The sequence below is a fragment of the Lycium barbarum genome, chromosome 4 (assembly GCF_019175385.1).
Source record: "Lycium barbarum isolate Lr01 chromosome 4, ASM1917538v2, whole genome shotgun sequence".
Classification (NCBI taxonomy): Eukaryota; Viridiplantae; Streptophyta; class Magnoliopsida; order Solanales; family Solanaceae; genus Lycium; species Lycium barbarum.
Window position 1 is genome coordinate 78,014,286 of NC_083340.1, and position 10,092 is coordinate 78,024,377.

At 36.7% G+C, this 10,092-nt stretch overlaps 1 protein-coding gene across 1 annotated transcript in view; it reads right to left on the minus strand.

Annotated features, from left to right (window-relative positions):
* The window catches only part of LOC132637557 (uncharacterized), an 86,563-nt gene extending 80,577 nt beyond the window's left edge, over nucleotides 1–5,986 (minus strand). Inside the window, exon 1 of the mRNA XM_060354629.1 lies at nucleotides 5,701–5,986. Within this exon, the coding sequence (XP_060210612.1) occupies nucleotides 5,701–5,986 (286 nt within the window). The remainder of the gene's footprint in view (nucleotides 1–5,700) is intronic.
* Between the last annotated feature and the right edge of the window lie 4,106 nt (nucleotides 5,987–10,092).

A 10,092-nucleotide genomic window follows, 5' to 3' on the forward strand; every position in this document is an offset into this window, starting at 1 on the left:
CCGAATCACAAATACCAACAATGGGTATGCCAACAATATATCCGAATCACAAATACCACCAGTGGGTATGCCAATATTATCTTAATCAAGACGATAAAAAAATCCAATATTTATCAATATGGCATGGCATCAAGCAGGCACAATAGAACTATGAAATCACACATAACGGGGTGGGTAGCCCCAACATACAACATGTTTAAACAACCGATATACATTATTACCATTTCCCAAAGTCAGCCTGTCACACCCTAATGTCCCTAGGGTGTGATAGGCACCCGACCCCATATCCGGAGCCGAGCGAACCCACAGATTCTTATTACACACATAATTTCTTCGGACTCTGAAAATCAAATAAAAGTAAAATACATATTAAGCTTTCGAAATCTTTCTTTTTTCGTTCTCAAAATTAAACAAAATCTGTAATTATATAAAATTTATTACATAACACAGAATGACATATCGGCTGATGGAGCCGCTTACAGACTGACAACCAATACCCACGACGCTGTCTGCAAAGCCTCTAACATCAATCCAGAAATCAGAACATACATATACCTTGACTCGGCAACGCTCCAGAAGTAAATGGAGCTCGCCAATCCTGCTGAAACATCTTCTGACAAATCTTCTATTCATCTGTAGGTACCTGCGTGGCATGAATCGCAGCCCCCGAAGAAAAGGGGTCAGTACGGAATATGTACAGAGTATGTAAGGCATAAGATACAGAAAACGGAACCATAATCGAAACAAACAGTACAAAAGGTACGTACATTACCCAGAACACCAAATACTTAATTTCCAAACGCGAATCATGTATCAAAAGAAGTACAGATCCAAAATATCAAAACACCAGAATATCTAAATGCTTGTTTTTCCAGACACAAAGCATAGATGCCAATGTCATACGTAATATAATAATGCTGCGGAACGTGCGACCCGATCCATACATATATATCGCTGCGGAACGTGTAGCCCGATCCATATAACATATCACATGTGCAAATAACGTGTCCCAGCCCTCGAGTGAGGGACTCGGTGAATAGAATCATGTATGTCAACATCGTATATCACATATGCATAACGTGCCCCGGTCCTCAAACGAGGGACTCGGTAGATAAAATCATGCATGTCACATCAAATATCATGTATGCATGTAACGTGTCCCGGCCCGTCAGTGAGGGACTCGGTGGATAACGTGTCTCGGCCTTTCAATAAGGGACTCGGTAGAGGGGATCCGGTTCGGATCTGGCGCCATCATCATATAACGTGTCCCGGCCCTCTACTGGTGGGTCTCGGTGAACAATGCAATGGAATACGCACGAGAACATATCCTGGCCCGGGCTCAGTGAAATCCAAACTGAGGCTTGCACGAACAGAGTAGTGCGAAACCATATGCATACAAATCAAGACTCAATAGATACGTACACTTACTGACATTTGAAGGCTCAGAAACAAGTTTCAGGTCAATCCGACTTCGTATGAGAAAGTTACAAACGTTTGAAGTACAGAACGTTCTATAAGCATTTTAGAGCAAATCTGAGATCTTTTCCGAAGGTTAGGGACATTATGACTTACAAAATTCTTTCATAAACAAAACTCTTTATACTTATCTCGTTACTCAATCGTATAACAAACTGGATCATATCAGACATACTTATATCATAAGTGAATCAGAATCATAGGCAGACTCGGAAACATATTAAATAGAACTTCAGAAACAAATCTCCTCCGGATATCATATGGATCAAATCAAATATAACCTTTAGAGTCATATGTACATATCAAAATATATTAAAGACTCAATGGAATAGTTAAACGTACTATCATTTGGAAATAAAAATGTTAATCATACCAATTGTCTTTCAAATGCCATTCAGGAACATATGAAACAAAACTTTGAACATTTACGCATACAAAACTCTTTAGGGACAAAACTCAGAATTCAAGAGTAGAATTTCCCCAAAGTGCATTTCGTATCATACCTTATGTGGCTCTAAGACATGCCAAAGAAAGAAAGGGTAAGCCTTACATACCTGTGCCACGACCAACTAGGTACGCTTATTTGTCCAAATTTGCTAGTCTACATACAAAAGAATTCACATGATCATTAGATTTATCGTCATTCACTTGTCTTAACTTCTCAAATAAATTCGCTTATATTCTGCCGAAATTTCGGCAACATCTCCCCTGTAAATACATCATCCCCGAGAGTCTACTCGGCTAAATCATCAACAACAAACCCGAGAATGGAACTCGTCCAAAATATCAATAACAATGCCAACAATCATATCTCCAATCTTCAACAATTTACTCAAAATGCATTCTAACATTAATAACTTGTTTTACATAATTCAACGGCATTTCATTTAGGTTCCAACCGATTATCACAACACACTCCGCAACCTTCCTAATTAAAGAAAAACATCAATAATACATTCCTTACTTTCAAATTCATTAACTAGATCAACAACCTACATGTCGACAACTTTCTTTCGAATTACCAAACCATCATTTTCATCATAGAATCCGCATCGACTACTACTAAGATGTCAAATAGAATCCATTCATCGTAACTTACCAAAACAACCATCATTCGGCCACAACAACTACATGCATTTTTTTCATGAATTTTCAATCCATTTCTATACATCACAACAACCAACACACTACATAAAATTAACCCGTTCTTTCTACACTTTAGCAATATCATTCATTCTTATAATCATAAGAAACCATACTAATATCACATTAGCCTCCTCCACAATTCACAACGATTTCAACCTCATTTCCAATCATTAAATCTTCATTTAACATCATAAAATTCACAACACAACAACAATCAAAATGCTAAATAAAATCATTTCATTTATTCTACATGATACCACCATATTCGGCCAACACATATACACACATATTTCATGAATTTAATCCTTTTCTACACACTTCAACATACATAATTCATCCATAACATATAAAAGGGAATTAATTCTTACCTTTTTTCCCTCCATTTTTCTTTTGTCTAGAATCATGAACTTGCAACAAATAGTGGTTCTCTTGCTCCAACAACTACTCCATGTTGTAGAGGACCTTGAACTTAGTAAGGATTCAAGAAGAAAGGAATTTTTGGATCAAAGTTTGGAAACTTCAAAAAAAAAATCTTTTTTTTTTCTATTGCCGAATGGCCTTTCTTTTTCTTGGTCTATCTTTTGTTTTCTTGAAGTTTCTTGAGCAATGAAGAATTATGACCCTTTTTCTCTTATTTATCACATGGTTTTAATTTTACGGGCTTGGGCCATTTTATTTGGACCATGGCCGGCCACCACCAAAAATTGGGCCTCTCTTGTTCTTTTTTTTATTATTATTTTCCAAGCCCAACTTTTTTTGGTTCATTTTGTAATTCACGAAACTAATTTCTGAAATTCCAATTTTGCCCTTTAGCCTTCCTCAATATTTCTATGAGTCGTCTTGCGAATTTCCCTTTTCGCCCTTTGCCTTTCTCAATATTCCATGCCAATAATATTCATAAACAACTTGTGTATTAAACAAGATCGAAATATAGCCTTACTCTTAGCTCCCCGCAATTATCCTGAATTATCCGAATGTACAAAATGCGGGATATAACACAGCCTATTAGCTTTGAACAAATAATCTCACCCTACACTCACAATCATTCGTCACAACCCAATCTAGAACTCAGTCACAATCGTTGGTGCATTTTATGTTCTATTTGTCGACTAGATTCACTATTAATGGTATAACACAATTAACCACATATTATGGAATTTCCCATCGTAAAACATAGATAAATTATGTACCATCCACTAATCCCAAGTAACATGACATCCACCAATAGTCAAAAAACCACACCAACCAACCTAAGGAGTTTATAGGCCAAAAGCCTGAACACACAAATCACACAAGAGTACCATCCTAAGGTTCCATCCCAAATATCCAATTCCTACACATGCATTCTCCGTTCCTTCTAATACACGAATATGTGAAACTAACCGGAGTCTACTGAAAGGGAAGCCATAACCTACCTAGCAGCGGAACAGGTGCCACGAAACCACACGTTGCCTTGTCTTTCCAAACATCTCCAAATAATCAAACTCTATCACATATGAATTCTATGTAAGAAACCATGAATAATGATACCCATATTGAATGCTTTCTATTTGGGTCAACTTCCAGCCCTTAATTTAGGAAAAACGGGTCTCAAGGGCAAAACGAATATTTTATGGCCAAAATATCAAATTCAATACTAAAAGGTCCAAACCCATTACTTTAATTATAGGAATACTCAATTAATTCTCAAAATCATCATTAATATAAAAAACCCCAAATTTGGGTCTAAGAACCCTAATTTTGATTCAAGAAATTCAACTCCATAAAGATGGGATGTTGATAAACAAGCCTAGATACAACATTATCTAGCATAAATAACAAGATTAACACCATTAATCACAATCTAGGAATTAAATTCATTTTTAGAACTCTTTCATGAAAATCCCATAAACCCTCCTTTGATTCAAAGGATTCTATGGTTAGAATAAAGATTAGAAGATGAAGCTAAATGATTATGGAGCCAAAAACCTTACCTTAGTGGAGAAATCGGTAGAAAGCCCTTCAGTTCGCCTCTCTCTAGCCCTTAGAACGAAATAAGAATAATGACTAAGTGTCTAGGTTTTTTTTTTTTTTACAAATAAAAGGCACACTGGTACAGTTCTGCCGCTCCAGCGGCAACGATACCGCTACAGCGGTGCCGCCCCAGTGGTATACAGACCGCTACAGCGGTCCTGCACAAGATTTCACTACGCCGCTACAGCGGTCACCTCACCGCCCCAGCAGTGCCGCTGTGGCGGACACCAGTAACCAGAAAACTGTTCAACTTTTATGAATTCAACTTTGAAATTCGATTATCATTCAAGACCCAAAACACACAAATAAAGTATGCAGATATACATAAAAACGCATTATGAACTCACCCGCGAACTCAGATTTCCCAAATAAGGTCTCGTTGGCCGAGTCAACCTCCGGTACCTCCAAACTAACTTTCTAACCCAGGTCCTAAAATGCACCCGGGTGCATTGGGAATCCAAACGAATATGCACACAAGTTCTAAACGACTATCCGGACCTCTCGGAATTAATGGATTTCCGAAAAGGTCCGTTTACTCAAAAGTCAACTTTGAGTCAACTCATTTTCGCTTAAAGCCCAATTTTTCTAGAAACATTCTAAAGCCCATAACGATGCCTAGGAAGTCATGCCAACTATCCCCTTGGGTCAAAATAGTTCTAACAAGACTCTGGAACGGGTCAATGAGGGCAAAAATGGAATAATCACAGTAACGACAAAACGGGTCGCTGCACGTACTAGGCCTAATAAAGCCCTTCTCAAGCAAATCTTTCAACTGCTCCTTCAATTCCTTCGGCTCAGTCAGGGCCATCCTATATGAGGGAGTAGATATTGGCTGCATATCTGGTAGCGAATCAATGGTAAAGTCAATCTCCCGCTCTGGCAAAATGCCTGGAAGTTCATCTGGAAATAAATCTAGGAATTCATTAGCCACAGGAACAGACTGAAGGGTCGGTGGTTCTGCTTCCGTATCTCAGACTCGAACAGTATGGTAAATACAATCTTTTGCGATCATCTTCTTTTCCTTGAGATAGGAAATAAACCTACCTCTCGGCGAAGCTGTGTTACCTTTCCATTCTAGCGCTAGCTTTCCTGGAAACTGGAACTGGACAATCTTTGTTCTGCAATCAACATTACCATAAAAATAAGCCAACCAGTCCACACCCATAATAACATCAAAGTCCACTATGTCCAACTCAATCAAGTCTGCTTCAATATGATGATTGGAAATTATAACTACACAGTTCTTGTATACTTGTCTAGCTATCACTGGATCTCCAACAAGTATAGACACCTCCAAAGGCCTAATTATTCCAGATTCGATTAAAAACTTACCAGCTGTTACAGTTGGCATTACGCGGGAGGGGTTAGCGTTCGGAAACTACTTCGAGTTTGTTGGTGCTCTTTTAGACTTGTTTTCAAAAACAGTCGCCACCTAATTTTTAGGAAATTAGGAAAACCAAATGTGGAGGGTTTATTCAAATACAATGAAAAAACCTTCATAATCCAAAGTTCTAGGTAAGGGTTCTGGTGATCCCCCGAGGAAGGTGTTAGGCACCCCAGTATTAAGGATCCGTACTATACGATTGATCTTTGAATTCCAGTGTGTGATTATTTGCATGAACTATTTATTTAGTGTTTATTTTGCGCGTCATAAAAAAATTATCATTGCTTGCATATCATTTGTTTTGAAAAAGATTTGAATATATCCCCTTTATACATAGGGTAATTTAGGTTCGGATTTATAGTATCCGGATAGGAATAGGCTCCTTTTACGTATAAGGATAATGTATTTTGTTTTATAAAATGATAAAAATATTTTAGTTTTGTAAATATAAGTATAACTATGTCCTTTTTCAGTCCATGCTTAATCACACACTTTGTCTCCGGTCTGTCCGTATAATACGTTAGAATGCCTTATTCTAAAACCTCGTATTTACGAATGTATTTCACTTATTTGAATTAATCCTAATTATGAAATGGTTTTTTTTTTGTTATTGTGAACTGGTATATATATATATATATATATATATATATATATATATATATATATATATATATATATATATATATATATATATGAAAAAAAAAGTGTTGACCTTAGAGTGGGCCTAAGCCAAAAAGTGTATATGTTATTTTTGGTAAATATGCATTCCGGTAGGCTTGGCCCAATTCTCCCTTTTATCTTTGAATATCAGATGGGATTTTTGGCAAAAAGTTTTGTGTTTTTTAGTTTGAAAAGAAATTAAAGGGGGCGAGGCCCAAATGGTTTATGCTTTTGCTATTGGGCTTGGCCCAAACTAATTAGCCTTAAATCAGTTTTGTTTTTGTCCAAGACTGGTTTCAATTTTGTAAAACATATATCATTTCTGTTGCAAAACTATTCTAATCTATTTAGGGTAAATGCCACTATGTTTATAACCTTGAAAATCCTTTTATATCCGTTTCAAACTTGTATCAAGATCGGTTTTGTTTGTTATTCTTTAACCATTGAAACCATTATATTTGATCCGGGTTTTTGAAAATCACTTGGGGACTTAGGGTCTACTAAACGGCATATGTACCGCTATCCTAAGATGACTAGTTCTAAAAATAAAGATTCCAATATAAATGTGTTTTTTACAAGTATTACAAATACAACACAACAAAATAATCACAATATAAACATAAAAATAAGAGGTAAGTCATGCTAGGGGCGTACCAAGCACCTAGTTAACCATTTTCACCTATGGTTGGGTCTTCAATGCGTTCCCACATATACTAGCTTTCTTTCCTCGCGTACACGGACTGAACAACAACGACTTTGAAAGAATTGATCTGTTGGGCCTTGGCAACAGATTTGATTTTAACTCGGCCCAACTGGCCACGCGGTGGAGAGGACGAAAGGAAAAAGGAAATAGGTTAGAAAAATACGATTTGAACTTATCACTAATGCATGTATACTCAACATATATATATTCATACAGACAGAACATATATTTTCATACACTTAGTATCAGAAAAATTAGGCCTGGAGGCCCATCAATTCGTTTTGACAGTCCTGCCTGAGTTCCCCATTGTCTTTATTTTACTGAATGAGATATGGGCTATCATATTAGCCACCGGAATGGGCCAGACCCACTTTCTTCTAAGTCTATTTCAAAGTTAAGTATTGAAGCCTACAATCAAATCTATTCCCTTGGTTCCTGGATATTCACTAAATATATGACCATCCCATTCATATACCCACACAATATACCAGTGATATACACATCTGGTATGTATATCAAATGTATATCCTGTGTACATTTCTCCTTTTCCTCATCAAACCTATGTATATTTCATATATATATATATATGTGTGTGTGTGTGTGTGTGAAATATACATCCTAAACACATCCTTATAATACTGCTTAGCAGAACATAAACTTGCCATACATGATCATAAATGTCTGATCATAAGGCTTAACATTCTGGCCCATGTATATAGAATAAAACAGTTGTGGAATTAATAGACAAGAACAATCTACAAATGGTCATTTATCCTTCAGCAGATCAATCAAGTAAAGCAAGAGCATATAAGGGAATACAGAAACACATAGCATGGTCCTTTAACAGATTCAAATGCATTCTTTGTTTACTAGATTCAGAGAAAGGAAACATAACAGGGAATTCAGAGGAATTGGTCATTTTTATAGTCTTGCACTTATTTTAGATTAAACAAACTCACATTGATCCTCTTACCTCGATTTCATTTTAGACTTCTTAAAGTGACTACCAACCAACCAGTTTCAAAAGCAAAAAGATTGCAGAATTCAGTTTTGACTAATAAACAATGTTCCTTAACATGAAACAGGTTCATTTTTTACTTCCCTTTGGTCTAATGAATGGGAAGAATAGGGTCAAGAGGTGAATGTTATAAGATTCACCCCATGGACATATGAGGTATGCCATGGAAACCTCTTATTTAGGAGAAGGACATTGTAAACCAAGTGTGACTTAGCCTCTTTATCCTTCTTCTCCTAAGGTGCCCTTTAAAAGACTATCCTCATTTGTCAAGTGTCTTTTGCCTTAAACATCCATATAAATGACCTTTCTATCCTTTCATTGAACCATCCCAAATTCCACAATGAAAGACAAAACTAATTTACAAGTCATACACCATGATCTACTAGGACAGCTTATTTCATCCCCCATTTAATCCCATTTTAGACCCTTATGTTCTATTGTTAAACTCATTTTACGACATGAAATAGAGTAGGACAATTGTGGTAAGCATAGCCTTCAACAGACAAGACAGGACACATCACACTTCCATTAATTGCAATGGTAAGTTAACTTTCACTATAGCAGAACAATTTTCAACCTCCCTCTTCCAATTACTGATCATAATTAATAGGCATTAGATGAACATATTAAAATGGACCTAAGCAGTTTTAAAAGCAAGTACGAATAGACTCAGAAAATTCACAACACATAGTTAATCCTATAAATCAATCTGCCCAAGTTCATTTAAGGTACAGGGAAAGCTAAAAGGAAGGGACAGGGGACAATAAGACAAACAGGACAACTACGAGTTCATACTCAATCAAATATTTAAATCTTCCCAGAAAATCTTGTGCTATTTCATGACATAAGTACGCTAATGTAAGCGAGACATGTAATGAAGTTCCTTTGAATTAGTAAAGAAGACAAGATTGTTGTTGCATACGTTGTTTGTATCGTAAGTGAATTAACGTAAGCCCGAAGGGTCCATAGAGCTCCCATAAGTTCAAGGAAGACACTTAATAAGTGTTAAGTAAGTATTTAAAGGTTCCGGGATCAAGTGAGTCGAAGAACTAAGTTTGTCAAAACATTGAAAAAATCCAGCAAAGATTTGGATAAGATTTTTTACCCAAATTGAGGGAGGTATATCTCCTAGAATACGAGGATTTATGGGGTGATCCACCTACCTAAATTGACGTTCATTGAGTCTAGTTTCCAAAGCAACAACCGTTTGTTGATACGACATCAGTGTAGAAAGTTATGGGGATTTTACGACAAACTGTCCGGATGGAAGACGGACCTCGCCGAGCGACCCCCAAAGTGAGGTGGTTGGTAACTTTGAGCCACGCTAAGCGAGTCTGAGTAAGGCGGTGGACACTTTAATATATATACGACCCTCTTCTATTTGTTTCTCATTCCTCCATCATCTACACCCATAGCACCCCTTAAAAATCCTCCCAAACAATTTCAAGCCAATCCAAAGTAAAATCAAGGCCTAAGGTCGTTAATTAGTTGGCTAGTGTTGTCTTTCTTGCTTAATAGCGGTTAGGAAGTTTCTTAACCTTGAAGTAAGGGTTGCAAAGTGAAGTTCCTAGAATCGATAAGGTATATTCTCCTTCATAAATTTGTTGTTAAGTTAGTTTTGAAGGAGTTTGATGGTTTAAAGTAAAGAGAATTTGATAAAAACATTAGATGTTTGCATGTCGATGTTGTTAG